Source organism: Diospyros lotus, chromosome 14 (genome assembly GCF_014633365.1).
Source record: "Diospyros lotus cultivar Yz01 chromosome 14, ASM1463336v1, whole genome shotgun sequence".
Lineage (NCBI taxonomy): Eukaryota > Viridiplantae > Streptophyta > Magnoliopsida > Ericales > Ebenaceae > Diospyros > Diospyros lotus.
In genome coordinates, this window is record NC_068351.1 from 9,556,139 (window position 1) to 9,571,510 (window position 15,372).

At 37.2% G+C, this 15,372-nt stretch overlaps 2 protein-coding genes across 6 annotated transcripts; one reads left to right on the forward strand and one right to left on the reverse strand.

Moving 5' to 3' along the window:
• The first annotated feature begins 3,670 nt into the window (after window positions 1–3,670).
• Window positions 3,671–9,875, forward strand: LOC127789869 (uncharacterized). Of its 4 annotated transcripts, XR_008020677.1 has the most exons (5): window positions 3,671–3,852; window positions 3,971–7,982; window positions 8,199–8,272; window positions 9,322–9,399; window positions 9,482–9,875. XR_008020677.1 is itself a non-coding variant. In XM_052318921.1 (3 exons), exon 2 carries the CDS (start codon window positions 4,109–4,111, stop codon window positions 7,943–7,945), a length of 3,837 nt encoding a protein of 1,278 aa, XP_052174881.1. In that variant the 5' UTR covers window positions 3,671–3,852; window positions 3,971–4,108; the 3' UTR covers window positions 7,946–7,982; window positions 8,199–8,818. The 4 variants fall into 4 exon arrangements, 1 of the variants encoding a protein (XP_052174881.1); XR_008020676.1 differs by lacking the exons at window positions 9,322–9,399; window positions 9,482–9,875 and adding an exon at window positions 8,501–8,818; XR_008020678.1 differs by lacking the exons at window positions 9,322–9,399; window positions 9,482–9,875 and adding an exon at window positions 8,506–8,818.
• A 654-nt stretch (window positions 9,876–10,529) lies between these two features.
• Window positions 10,530–14,272, reverse strand: LOC127789870 (protein ROOT PRIMORDIUM DEFECTIVE 1). Of its 2 annotated transcripts, none has more exons than XR_008020679.1 (2): window positions 12,781–14,272; window positions 10,530–10,840 (listed from the first exon to the last, which is right to left on the reverse strand). XR_008020679.1 is itself a non-coding variant. In XM_052318923.1 (2 exons), exon 1 carries the CDS (start codon window positions 14,218–14,220, stop codon window positions 12,940–12,942), a length of 1,281 nt encoding a protein of 426 aa, XP_052174883.1. In that variant the 5' UTR covers window positions 14,221–14,272; the 3' UTR covers window positions 10,531–10,840; window positions 12,908–12,939. The 2 variants fall into 2 exon arrangements, 1 of the variants encoding a protein (XP_052174883.1); XM_052318923.1 differs by having other exon boundaries at window positions 10,531–10,840; window positions 12,908–14,272.
• Window positions 14,273–15,372: the final 1,100 nt, after the last annotated feature.

A 15,372-nucleotide genomic window follows, 5' to 3' on the forward strand; every position in this document is an offset into this window, starting at 1 on the left:
ATTAGAGTTATTCATCAATGGGTGGCAGTGGCACACGTTCCCTCCATGCTACATTTAGGGCGGGTTTAATTACAAATATAGAATTTACATGAAAATAAAATAAATTTTAGATAATTTAATTATTTATAAATTATTTACATGAAAATTACCAAGTGAGGGTGTTTGACTACAATTTATTTTTTATATAATTTTCTCTCCAAACCCACCACCTATCCCCCCCCCCCTCCCCCCCTCTCTCTCTCTCTCCCAAACTCACTTATCCTCATTGCCTCCCCCTATCGTTGGTTGCAACAGCCATTGCTGGCTATAGTGGCTAATGCCGCCGTTGCCATCTTCGCTTCCCATGTCTCTCTCTCCCCTCTTCCAAACGCATTTCTTCTTTATGCCTCCCCCATCGCCTTCACTGTCGCTCTTTCTCGCTTGTTCTGTCAATCTCTCTCTCAATATATATATATGTGTGTGTATATATATATACACACATAAATGAATTATAAAACTCCTAAATATAAATGAATTATATCTGGAGATGGATTCCATCTCTTAGCTAAAATGAATTATATATCCATTTTTCAATTGTTGTTGAAATGAATTATAGAGCAGCCATCATCGTCGCCCCATTCGATGTTAAAGATGGATTCCATCTCCCAACTGTTGCAGACTCACTGTTGCTTTGAGGATGAATGAGGGTCGAGAACGATAATAGATTCGCCTGAAAAACAATTTCTCTCATCTCTTGTGAGAATTGATTTTTGAGCAAAAATGAGAAAAGAGGGTCACGTGACCCTAAATGAAAAAAGATTTTTTATGAAAAATCTGATCAATCAAACACTTCAAAAATTAAAATTTAGATAAAAAATTATCATTTTTTTATAGAAAAGATGACCAATCAAATATGCCATTAGATTCTGTTGTATTAACCCCAGGTGTTTTTAGAATCTTAGAGAGAGTTTTTTATTAAAGAAAACTATTATCCAAATTTTTAAAAGCAATACTTATCCTCTTGAAAAAAAATAATTTATACATATGTATAATATATATGGAGACAAAAGGGGAAAAATAATATAGAGTATTCCACGATTTAAAAAAACAAAAAGGAGATGGTGTATTTAATGAAAAGGTGGCACATTTAATGTTAAATAATTAAATGTAGGAAGCAGTGAAAAGCGAGGTAACCAGTTGAACATCAATAATTTTATGGGCTTGCTACATCACTCCATAAATTAAAAATATAATATTTAATCTTTATATAAAATGTCAAGATTTAATATTTTAATTATTATTTTAATTTTTTATTAAAATTAAAAGTAAACGAAATTATTAACTACACTACCATGTTAGTTAGACATAACATATTAGACTCATGTCATGATTTTAAGATTTTCTTAGGGTTTAACGAGTGAATGAGACTGATTTTGAGAATAATTATGAGATAATTAGAGAAATAGAGAAAAAAATAGAAAAAAATTGAAGAAACATGGAGATGCAGATGGAGAATAAAGGAAGAATCGGGAGAAAGAAAGAGATAAAAGAGAAGTTTTAAGAAGAGAAAAACACGCACGAGAGGCAAAGAGAGGAAATTAATGAATTTAAATTATAATTTAAGGGATACAACACCCATAAGTTACAAGAAGCAAAATAACTATCACTGGCAACTTAATAAAATTAACTATTCCTCCTGAGGCATAATTTGCTATACTCAATCATAATATAAGCTATTATACATTTTAGAGTCCTGACAATTTAATACATAAAGATGACATTTGATATTTCAATAATTAAAAATTGAAAAATTTGGTCATTTTAATCATGCACATAGCTTTGGCCATTTTTGTTTTTACCGTTTTTTGGGGTTGAATTTTCATTTTTAGTGTCAAATATATTTTTAAGTTTTATTTCAAAATTTGGATACTATTAGCGTGTCAAGTATTTAATTTACTAAACTCGAGGTTTCATAAATGAAGTAATATTTAGTTTAAGTTTCGTAAGTTGGGAGAATATTTAGTTTTTTAATTGCTTTTGTTGTTATTAAAATATAACAATTGAAGATTTATAGTGTGGGAACAATCAGTTGACGTATATGTTTGGTTCTAGGCGATAGTGCTCATGCTCGTCGAGAGAAAAGATTAAGCTCGGGGATAATGGATACTGAAATATGAGTTGATTTTGGGAATGAAGTTTCCAAGAGGAAAGAAGAGACTCCATAAATGTGGCTTTTAGGAGGAAGAGCTGTATTCCGAAAATAATACTCACCACATATATAGCAAATTGTCTATGAATAACATGTTACTTAGGAAGAACACGATCCGAGAATGATGCATTATTTGAGAAAGACGACTTGCCCTGAGAAGAATGGATGTACCAGGAAAACGGCTTCCAAGAACAATAGGCATTTTAGGAAGACAACTTCCAAGAAGGATGGACATTTTGAGAAAAAAAAAAAATTGGGAACTCGAGGGTAAGATGCATGCTTTCAGAGGAAATGCTTTGTGTTCTGGGAAGGCATTAGCTTTTTCCTAATAAATTGTGATCATAAACAACAGTTAAATGGACCGCGATTATCCTATGATGTTTAAGTCAGTATTAAATGAAAATAATTGTAGAATATATGCAACAAATAAGTGTAGATGTTACCGAAAATGAAAGTCATTTTCTCTGTCTTGTAGCTGGGTATTTATATGCGTGATTCTTGAGGATCACGTGTCCCACATCCTTGAGACCTCAAAGTGTCACATATCTTGCATCTCGAGAACTTAGAAGGCTAAGTGTATTGCATTCAAGAAGAAAATCTTACCTAGGAAGAAGACTCTGTCTATGAAAAAATTATATATTGAGAATAAATGACATACCTAGGAGAAATGTCTTATAAAAAAAAAAAAAACGAGTCTAAAAAAAACTTTACCCGAGAAGAAACAACACGTTTAGGGAGATACTAATATAACATTTTAGAAATAAACACAGATTGAACATGCCTTTCAATTTTAAGTTTGTACCATCTTAAAAAAAGGTAAATTGTATTTAATTCTTATATAATTTTAAACGATAATATTATTTACATACTTAGATATAGTATATTTATATTGAATAAATACATAATATAATACATAAAGGTAAAAGTATTATTTTTAAATGTCCCAATAACATTACTAAATTTAAAAACACATCTCAATATTCTTATTATACACATATATATATCATACCAATACCAAATGTATAAATTTTTCTTCATACAACCTCACATAAACCCTATTATTTTTAAAGTCAAGTGTTTTGAATTTTGATTGCAAAAGTCAGTTTGTAAAACGACAACGAAAGTGGGGATAAAATTGGGAATATTAAATTATATACTATGAATTAGGCCGTATTTGTTGTAAAATTTATGAGCTAAAAAATTAGATAAATACTTTCTACAATTAAATTATATACTATTATTTGCATACCAAACTTCTAGCCCTTTAAATGTTTCTCCAAAATACAGCAATCACGCCCCATAAAATGAAATTTTAAAATTATAATTTTATTAGAATTCAAATTGAAATAAAATTGATTAAGATTTTAATTTTAATTTTAATTTATCCTTATATATATAATTATATATATATATATATATCTCTCTCTCTGGAGTCGGTTTATTAATATAAGTCAGTGGACCCTGATCATTTCAGACCGAGTTCCCAATATTTATAGGACGAATCATCCGCTTCCGTTCCGTGCCTCCGACCTGTGGCTCACATCGTCACTTCGTCCTCGGCTAAAATCAGAGAGAGACTCTTTTCTCACGGCGTAGAACCGACGGGCTTGTCGATCTGAAATTCCCTAGCAAGCGAAGCGTAGTCATCTCAGTTGAAGAAATAGGTCAGTTCCTGAGATATTGTTCATAAGACTGTTTTCTAGCTCTCGAGATTTCTTTTTGGATTCATTTTCGTTTGTTTGTTTATCGATTGATGGTCGGATTTGATTGCTCCTGTTGCAGGACTGGGTGTTTGATTTACTGTTTTTGAATCTGTGTTTGTGAAGTCAAGTTGGCTGGAGGAATATTGAAAGTTTTTACGAGCTTTAGGGTTAGGGTTTTCAAGGGGGGAGAAATTGAGTTCGGCATAATCCAAGCAAGATGGCTTCCGTGGATCCTGAGATTGCGAAGACCCAAGAAGAAAGGAAAAAGATGGAACAACAGCTTGCGTCTCTAACTTCAGTTACTTTCGACACCGATCTATATGGCGGCAACAACCCCTTTGAGGGCTACGAACAATCGATTCCCGTCAATGACGAGGACTACGAGAACTTTGATTCAATGGATTCGGAGGTCGCGAGAAAGTTGGCATCGTACACAGCCCCCAAGTCCTTGCTGAAGGACATGCCCAGGGGTGGGGATGAGGACGCTTCCATGGGCGGGTTCAAGAAACCTCAGAGGATTATTGATAGGGAGGATGATTACAGGCGGAGAAGATTGAACCGGGTTATCTCTCCAGACCGTCATGATGCGTTTGCTGCCGGGGATAAGACCCCTGACGTGTCTGTCAGGACCTATGCTGATGTAATGAGGGAGGAGGCTTTGAAGAGAGCGAAGGAAGATACTTTGAGGGCAATTGCGAAAAAGAAGAAAGAAGAGGAGGAGAATAAGGCTGCAGACAAGGAAAGAGAACCACCACCTGCTGCTGCGTCACTGCAACCATCTCAGCAGCAAAAGAGGAGGAATAGGTGGGATCAATCCCAGGATGATAACTCTGCTAAGAAAGCTAAGACTGCTTCAGATTGGGATTTGCCTGATTCCACTCCTGGGATTGGAAGGTGGGATGCGACACCAACTCCTGGAAGAATTGGTGATGCAACTCCATCCCTGTCTAGGAGGAACAGGTGGGATGAGACCCCCACGCCTGGCCGTTTGGCTGATTCAGATGCAACCCCTGCAGCCGGTGGGGCTACTCCTGGTGCTACCCCAGCTGGGATGACCTGGGATGCCACCCCTAAATTGGCAGGACTTGCTACTCCAACCCCAAAACGTCAGAGATCAAGGTGGGATGAGACTCCGGCTACAATGGGAAGTGCCACACCAATAGCTGGTGCTACCCCTGCTGCTGCATATACCCCTGGGGTGACTCCTGTAGGAGGGGTTGAACTTGCTACACCCACTCCTGGAGCTATTAATCTCCGTGGTGCCATAACTCCCGAGCAGTATAATTTGTTGAGGTGGGAGAAGGATATTGAAGAAAGAAACCGCCCTTTAACAGATGAAGAGCTGGATGCCATGTTCCCACAGGAGGGCTATAAGATTCTAGAGCCACCACCAACCTATGTACCTATCAGGACACCTGCTAGAAAGCTTCTCGCTACCCCAACTCCACTGGGAACACCTCTTTATTCTATTCCTGAGGAAAACCGTGGTCAACAATTTGATGTTCCAAAAGAGTTGCCAGGTGGATTGCCAATGATGAAACCCGAAGATTATCAGTACTTTGGTGCGTTGTTGAACGAAGAAAATGAAGAGGAGATGTCCCCTGAAGAGCAAAAAGAGCGAAAGATCATGAAGCTTCTGCTCAAGGTCAAGAATGGGACACCTCCTCAGAGGAAAACAGCTCTGAGACAGCTTACTGACAAGGCTCGAGAATTCGGTGCTGGTCCATTATTTAATCGGATTTTGCCACTGCTTATGCAACCCACATTGGAGGATCAGGAGAGACACCTTTTGGTTAAGGTAATTGATAGGGTGCTATACAAGTTAGATGAATTAGTCCGTCCTTATGTGCACAAAATTCTGGTCGTGATTGAGCCCTTGTTGATTGATGAAGATTATTATGCTCGTGTAGAGGGTAGGGAGATCATTTCCAATCTCAGCAAGGCAGCTGGTTTGGCTACTATGATTGCTGCTATGCGTCCAGATATAGATAACATAGATGAGTATGTGAGGAACACCACTGCAAGAGCCTTTAGTGTTGTTGCTTCAGCGCTTGGCATTCCTGCATTGCTGCCATTCTTGAAAGCTGTGTGTCAAAGTAAGAAATCTTGGCAAGCTCGTCATACTGGCATCAAAATTGTTCAGCAGATAGCAATTCTGATTGGTTGTGCTGTTCTTCCACACTTGAGATCTCTTGTTGAAATCATTGAACACGGTCTCAATGATGAGAACCAGAAGGTCAGAACCATTACGGCTTTGTCTTTGGCTGCTCTTGCTGAGGCTGCTGCACCTTATGGTATTGAAAGCTTTGACTCAGTTCTTAAGCCATTGTGGAAGGGTATTAGATCACACCGTGGGAAAGTATTGGCCGCTTTCTTGAAGGCAATTGGTTTCATCATCCCTCTGATGGATGCAATATACGCCAGTTACTATACAAAAGAAGTGATGATTATTTTAATTCGGGAGTTTCAGTCCCCTGATGAAGAAATGAAGAAAATTGTGCTGAAGGTGGTCAAGCAGTGTGTGAGCACGGAAGGTGTGGAGGCAGATTACATCAGAAATGATATTCTTCCCGAGTTTTTCCGGAATTTCTGGGTCAGAAGAATGGCTTTGGATCGCAGAAACTATAGGCAGCTTGTGGAAACAACTGTGGAGATTGCTAACAAGGTTGGTGTGGCAGATATAGTGGGAAGAATAGTTGAGGACCTTAAAGATGAGAGTGAGCCATATAGGCGTATGGTTATGGAGACAATTGAGAAGGTGGTTACAAATTTGGGTGCATCTGACATTGATGCCAGATTGGAGGAGCTTCTGATTGATGGCATTCTCTATGCCTTCCAGGAGCAAACCAGTGATGATGCAAATGTGATGCTTAATGGGTTTGGTGCAGTTGTGAATTCCTTGGGGCAGAGGGTGAAGCCATATCTTCCCCAGATATGTGGTACTATAAAGTGGCGCCTGAACAACAAGAGTGCGAAAGTGAGACAGCAAGCGGCTGATCTCATCTCCAGGATTGCTGTGGTCATGAAGCAGTGCCAAGAAGAGCAGCTGATGGGCCATCTCGGGGTTGTCTTGTATGAGTATTTGGGGGAGGAGTACCCAGAAGTTTTGGGATCAATACTGGGAGCGCTTAAGGCAATTGTTAACGTTATTGGTATGACAAAGATGACTCCTCCAATAAAGGATTTGCTCCCTCGATTAACACCCATATTGAAGAATCGTCATGAGAAAGTCCAGGAGAATTGTATTGACCTTGTTGGTCGAATTGCTGATCGTGGTGCTGAGTTTGTACCTGCAAGAGAGTGGATGAGAATCTGTTTTGAGCTTCTGGAGATGCTTAAAGCACACAAGAAGGGTATCCGAAGAGCTACTGTTAACACGTTTGGGTACATTGCAAAAGCCATTGGGCCACAAGATGTCCTGGCAACATTATTGAACAACCTCAAGGTGCAAGAGCGTCAAAATCGTGTCTGCACTACTGTGGCAATTGCAATTGTTGCAGAAACATGTTCTCCTTTTACGGTTCTACCTGCCTTGATGAATGAGTATCGTGTGCCAGAGCTTAATGTTCAGAATGGTGTTCTGAAGTCCCTCTCATTTCTATTTGAGTATATAGGTGAAATGGGGAAGGACTATATTTATGCAGTGACTCCATTACTTGAGGATGCCTTAATGGACAGGGATCTGGTTCATAGACAGACTGCTGCTTCTGCTGTGAAGCACATGGCGTTAGGAGTTGCTGGGTTAGGATGTGAGGATGCTTTAGTTCACTTGCTGAACTATGTCTGGCCAAACATTTTTGAGACATCGCCCCATGTTATAAATGCTGTTATGGAAGCCATTGAAGGGATGAGGGTGGCACTGGGTGCAGCTGTAGTGCTCAACTACTGTCTTCAGGGACTATTCCATCCTGCTAGGAAGGTCAGGGAAGTGTACTGGAAGATCTATAACTCGCTGTATATTGGATCTCAAGACGCACTTGTTGCTGCATATCCTATGCTGGACAATGAGGACCATAATGTATACAGTAGGCCTGAGTTGATGATGTTTGTCTGAGTTCCAGCTTATGTGATGCAGGTTAAAGCTACGAAAGGTGCCTTGGACAATTATCTGAGTGGATATTTGAACCATATTTTGCTTGCTGCCTTGTGTCTAAAACTCTAGGCTTTTATATATCTTAGTTTTCTCATTTTAAGAAATCTTAGCTGACTATGTGAGGATTCAGAACTTTATGAATGTATTTTTGTTTTTGCACTGTCTATGTTCTGGTTTGATTTTCTTGAATTTCCTTTATTAATTTCTCTTGCAGACTTACGTTAGAGGTATCAAGGGCAGCTCATGAGTTGTAGGTGGCTTTTGGAACCAATGAGATTCACAAAAATGGTAATTTGACCTCTTGTCTGAAAACTGCAAAGCATTACTTTGTTTGGAGTTGGCTGCAGTAAAGAATCTTGGGCACATACGATGTTTTATGGTGTTATGCTCATGCACAACTTGGTTATTACTGTTATAACTATGATCTAGTGGTGTATGCTTACTAGTTTGAGTGGAATCTACTAGTATTGTTACAGGACAGTTAGTCTGAATGATGAAACATATTTGTTTTTTTAGTATAGGAACCAGGTTGTTTTTGGGCAATCCAACTCTGCAGGGCACTAGATGATATAAAGCAAGGCATTTGCTGGACATTAATAGAGATGGCCTTTAAAACTTTACTAGGCCCCGTTCAAAGTTTCATTTCAGATGCAAGTCTGGCGTTATCATTTCAGCTGCTTTACCTGAAAAGCTTAGGACAGTGCACTTGAATATGAAATGGGTGGTTGCATATTTGGCCTTTCTTGGTTGAAATCAACAGGCCCTATTTTTGTACGTTTATCCCCAAAAGAATTGTATAATTTTAATTGATATGATGTTCTTAATTTGCAATTATATTCATTGCTACATAATTATCCCCATCTCCTTTTGCATGTGCATGAAATTTTATGCTATTTTTGCTTGATCTCCACGAGGTTACTCAGCAAACTAGAAACTAGGGTTTTTAACTGATTTGTTTACCCATTGTTGGTGGTTTTATTCCCCTTAAGAACAGAATGGGGGAGGGTGTGATTTTATTCTTTTTGGCATGAGCTTTAGGGGGAAAACGTGGAAGATTTTTGTCTTGATGATATTGATAATCAATATCCAATTTAATTGAAGTACAAATGAAATACGATGCTCTTAGAGGTTGAACTGAACTGGATACTTGTCATTGCCTGCTAGCTGCTCGGGAATATGTAAATTTCTCACTGAGTGACACCTCCCCCACCCACCCCAAAAAAAAAGAAAAAAAAAAAGAAGAAATAAAAAAGAGGAAAAGTGAACTCTGATCATGCATAAATTGTTCAAATATATTTCAAATTTATGCTTATAACTACTCTTCTAATGGTATACAGAACCCCAACTTGGTTTCATGTGCCATCTGTCTCTTGTCACTTACAGGAATTGCTGAATCATAGCTTGTTGTGTGGAAGGTAACTTGTCATTTACAGGATTTCCCTTGCCTTGCAATTGTTTCTATAATTTTGTTTTCAAATCACTTTTTAATGATAAAAGGTGGAAGACATAGGGGTTGTCCTCGGTGATCACGCAAAATCCTGGATGAATCTTTTCCTGTGAGAGTTGATTGTCTAGAAAAGCATGGGACCGGAGCTCCACCCGTGCAGTTTTCACTATGTTCCTATTTTGGTTTGGAGAGATGAATTTAACATTTGGAAGCAGAAATAGGATGGTTTCCCTTTGATACTTGATTCATTAATCAGTTTTGTCATTAGGTGTTAGATTGCCCTTTAACATTGAGCATATGCCTTTCGACGGCAGCTCTCTTGAGCCCACTGGGCAAAGTAACATGAACTAATAAGTCACCGAATGCACAAAATCTGAGGGTGGTCTTGACTCGTGAAAGTTTTATGGCATCTGCTCTTGTTAATTTGGTTCATATTTGGGTCCAAAAATGGGATACCCAATGGAATCGGCTTGGGTTTTCTTTCAAGGATTTATGGACGTAAACTTACCGATGGGTTTTTTTATAAAAGCTTAATCAAGCTATGCTTTGGTTATTTTGGCCACAACAAAACATCCTCACAAGATGTTTGGTAATAATAAAGGTAGATGATTATGATAATGTTTCTCATGACTATATTATAGCTTCGAGTAAAAGAAATGCTACATGAAATTGATTTCACTTATTATAATAATTTTAGATAGTTCATAGTTCGAATAAAAGAAATGTTATAAGAATTTTATGTAGCACATCCTGCATGGATTAAAGAAATGCTACTTATCAATTTTACTTTGATACTTGATTCACTTATCAATGTTGTTATCATAATATTTTCTTGCAGATGTCACTATGTTCCTATTTCTTGCATTTGAACTATATCCAATCTATGTAGCATTTCTTTTATTCGAACTATTTTTTTTTTCCTGTATACCTATTTGTCACGATTTTTCTTAAAAGTCCCTGTTTACCTATTGTTGCTACAGTGGTTCAACTTTAAAACTCTTAATGAATCATTCACCCATCTTCCAATCCAAGACCCCTGCCGACTGGATTTTACTTTTGATTTGATTTTCTTTTTGTTAAGAAAATTCAAGGTTGATTTGATTGTGTGTTATGATTTAGTTTTGGGTTTAAAAGTTGGTACCCAGTGGCATACCGGATTGAATTGAGCGGACACTCCTACCGAATCGGAATCAACCCGATTATGCGCACCCCTACCAAACAAATTTTGAATCAGCATCACAATGAGCATTTCTTTTTGAACTGGTGCTTGTTTTTCATTTCTTTTAGAGTGTTGTATGGACTCGAACTGGAATCTCAGGACTACTAAGCGCGGGTGATAACGTCAAATACCTCCACAACTGCTTGATTCATTAGTGGCCCTAAGCACTCTGCCCGGAATAGCATTGCCCCTGCAAGAAAAAGTATATTCAGTTATAATAACATTTTAGATTGGATATTTTCAACCATCATAATCTAAGTTAGTGTTCTTCAAATAGTAAATCATAACTGCACAAAAAGAAACGAAGTAGTAAGGCAATATAATCAAAATTCTCTCGTCAAAGCAAAGTAAGTTGTGTTTAAAAGTGCGGTATAACCATACACAGCACCAGCAGCCTAGACCACTACTAGGGAAAGCACAATTGTGCTCCATAAGTGCAGCGCTGGCATTGGGAATCATCAACCCCCTCCACAACAAGCTACAAGCCATGGTAGCTTTGCCCTTACTCCAAGTTACCGTGTACGCATCTTTTTATTTTTACCTAACATCTCTTTGTTTGATAATGTACTTTTACTCTTTTTGTTTTTTTCTTCCTTTTTTACACTGCGCAGTTAAACCTTCGAGCATCAATTAGTGGAGTATCTAACAGTTGCTGCTAAGCGAAGACCAAAGAGTCTGGGTACTGCGTTAATAATCCCAAATTTTGAACAAAGAGGCGGCTGCAACACCACTACCACAATTTTTTAGGACCTAAGATTTCATTTGACTAAATATTCAGGACCACCAACTCAATAAGAAGGCTCGGCGTTGCAACCTATAATGGACTTTTTGTGTGACATGCTGAGAATTTGCAATCAGAAATGGAGCGACCTTAAGAACCTAGGTTGAAGCAAATCCACCTCCATATACTTATGGATTAGGGTTTGGAACTATGGATTTCACCTTGGTACTTATGCATCCATCTAGTACCGACCGCAATAATCTTCAACATGTTTGATAAATCCAGGAATGCCGCCAACAAATCTATTAGCGCCGCCAATGAGATCACTAATGGGCAGTTGCAATTATGGAGCAACCGACTAGCTTGGTTTCATCTACAGAAATAGTAACAATCTGTGATGAGTTAAACATAGTTCAGCTCCACATCCTATCCTCCGACAACCTTAGGCGTTCCCTTTCTCTGTGGTTGTCTTGGCTCTCCTGCTCTCTGGCTCCACCAGCCCTATTAAGGCTCAGTGCTCACCACGTCCTACGAGCCCAGACTAGCTCACCAATAATAAAATCTAGTCCAAAAAAACCCTGTATAAAATAGGATATGTGTAACTTCCATAAATCAATCAATGGATAATCTTTCCAAGAACCCCTCCAGAATAGCAGGCTTCTTAGGTACTAAAACGATTTAAAATCATCATTCCTGGATCTTATATTAAATGAGAAGACACAGAATATCATAATCGATCTTTATGAAAACAGTTTAACAAGGTTAGTAATTTGCAATTGAACCACCATAGACCCCATTTTCGATACCAAGAATTCAACCATATAATTCACTGAGTTTGACATAATTGTATTTGGATCAAACAAGTTCATTTCTGTTGGATGAATCAAGTATATGAAATCATATCATAACTCACGTGTTAAATATGACCAAAATGAATCCATCCTCAGAAGAAGCTGTAGTTCGCGAGCACCTTACAGCTTTCATTTAATAATGATAAAAATGTTGTTTCTTCTAATACAAGACAATATTCTAGCATTCGTACATTGCAGAGGTAAGATTTTATATCAAATCAACATGGAAGGAGATTCTAAGCGAATACCCATGTTTTTCCTTCTGTCCCCCTTCCCCAATCTCTTTTAACCTGTGATGCATGATACTATGTTGAAGAATCATCAAATGGAATGTCATTATAGACAGACACAAATAGAATCCATTGAAAGGAAAACACAAAAGTTCCAGACCATTTCCTTTCTCTTTTCCCGAGGTGCGAACAGCCAGGGGAGGGCATATATAAATCTAAGGAGATATTAGCATAATTAATGTAACCTGGTAGGTATAAAACATGATTAAAGCAGATCTTGTATCTTGGGCATTTAGAACAGTGAAGGATAAACACATACAACACCTACCAAATTTAGGCTTCTTTAAAGTGAGTTCTCTTGAGAAGTCAACTACAGTAACCAAATCTTCTTGGTGTCAGCACACAAGAAGCTGCAACTGAGCACAGATAAGTCATTTTTCATTGAATAAACTTACCCAACAATTTCTTTCTGCTCATTGCCAATATTTTAATCAGTAGAACTCTCAAGCAATGGAATAACCCAGTCACCATCCCTTGTCCCCCCTCCATTGTTATTGCCTACTACATTGTTACTCTTGTCCTTGATTTGTTTCCAAGTTTTTAACTCTCTAGTATTCCGACGCCCCAGGAAAACAAGGTCCAACATTTTTCTCCGGACAACATAAACTGAGTTTGGATCAATCAAACACCCTTTACCATATGCTTCTCTCAGGATAACAGTTTGGTTATTTCCTTTGGTAGATACGTAGAAAATTCCCGGGTGCTTCAGAACAAGCTCGAGCACATTAATTCCTTCCATACCAAAATCCTTCCTGAAGTGCACTAACCGTTCAACTGGAACCATTTTCTCCACAGTCAAGCACAAGAACTCGTGAAGAATCGAAACAGCTCGCTTTTCAAACCTTTGAATCCCTCCGCAAGTACGGACTTTAACCACCTCTTTCCTCTCATATGGCTTCACATAAGGAAGCCTCTGCCAATTCTTCAGTTTCTCCCTAGAACCTGCCTCGATCTTAAACCCGGTGGGGAAATTGATAGGGAATGCATACTGCGTTTCAAACTCACTCAACCATTTCTCCCTGTACTCTTTCTCTCTCCACTTTTCAACCTCAGCCACGCCCAAATCCTCGTCTCTACTACAGGCCAAAGACACAATCTCCACATCAACCAGATGGAAATCACAAGCGTATTTTCCGAGTATTGATTCTCGAAAATCCAGAGGCAATGCCAACTCTCTCCTAACCAGCCTCAAGGCATGAATATGAAGTGTCCCGTTCACCGACATCATCAATAGCTTCTTTAGACGCCCTACATTTTCCGATTCTAATTCCCTAATTACGGCCTCTTCTTCTTCAATCAATTTCTTCATTTTCGCCCTTATCCTACAACAGACATTTCGTCGAACGGGATGCGTGAATGTCTCGAAAATGTGGGGGTATTTCCGAAGGAAAGCGCCGGCGGAGATGTTGAGGCCGACGACGTTCTTCCAGCGGGAAACCAGCTGGACGGAGACGAAGGGGCCTCGCTTCCGAGTGGACATGACCTTGTGGAGGCCGAGCACGAGATTGAGCTGGTTGAGACGGGAAGTGAGCTTGTCGAGCTTGTGGTCCCTGGTTCGATGAGTCTCTAAGCGGACCTGAGCAGTGACAGTGGGCTTCTTCTTCCATCTGCGTTGAACCGCTGAGTTGAACGGCCCGAACTGGATTATCTCCTCGAACGATCTTGCAGTTTCCTTGGCTGCACCTGCAATACTCTGTAATGTTCTCATTTTTTCCCAGGTTCAGCGACGGAGGGAAGGCTTAGCTTCGAGAGCAGCAACACGCGCGCGCTCACACACCTATGCTTAAAGTTGATAGGTATTTATATTTTAATTAATATAAAATATTAATACATAATATCATCATAAATTATAAAATTTAGGTATTTAAATACCTAAATTTTAAATAATTATATAAGTTTTATTATTATAAATGAATTAAAAATAAAAATATCATATTTACTTTTACACGAAGAAAAGTTATGTCAATTAATGATTTAAGATGAAAAAATAAAAAAGTGTGAGAATATAACCATTAATTTAAAAGATAAATAGAAATAATTTATTTTTTGGAATTAAAAGTAAGTTTAAGAATTTAATAAAATATTATATTTATTTTTAAAAAAATAAGAAAATTCAAAGAATTGTGTATTTAAAAATTTAATCAAAAAATGTATTTATTGAAAAATAATTATATTTATTGAGAAAAATTCAATTCATAAGCGATTATTTTATTTCTACTATCATAGATAGATTGAATACTAATTTGTTTTCGTGATTTAAAAATAAATTATATTCACTTATATTATATATTGATTGTCTTTATATTTTTTTGGAAATCAATAATTAAAATTTTGTTTAGTTTTATGAATTGTTTAGTGTTAATGGTTTCATTTTTCTTTTTCCTCATTTTTCAAACCTTACTTTTCTTTACTTACGATAAGTTATAAATTTATGTTTTAATTAATTTATAATAGTATATTTATTTGTAATTATTTAAAATTAATTTGGATATTGTGTTTATTTTTTTCTGACCAATAAATATAATTTTACTAGCCATATAATAATTTCAAAAGAGTGTTTAGTTAAAAATAAGATTATAAAAAATTAGATGTTATGAATTATAAATTTTAAGAGAATTTAGTGAATTTTAATTTTTTTTATTTATATATGAAATTAGAGTTGAAAGTTAGAGAAAAGTGAATGAAAATTATTATATTTATGTTAGCAGTAGATGTACGAAATAATTATTCTATCTCTCATAAAATATGGAGTGATATGGTGACTGTCTCTATTCTTATATTAGATAAGTGTGAATGAAGTGATGATTATTTTATTATTTAATATATTAATTTTTAATTTAAAAAATATAATATATGTTCT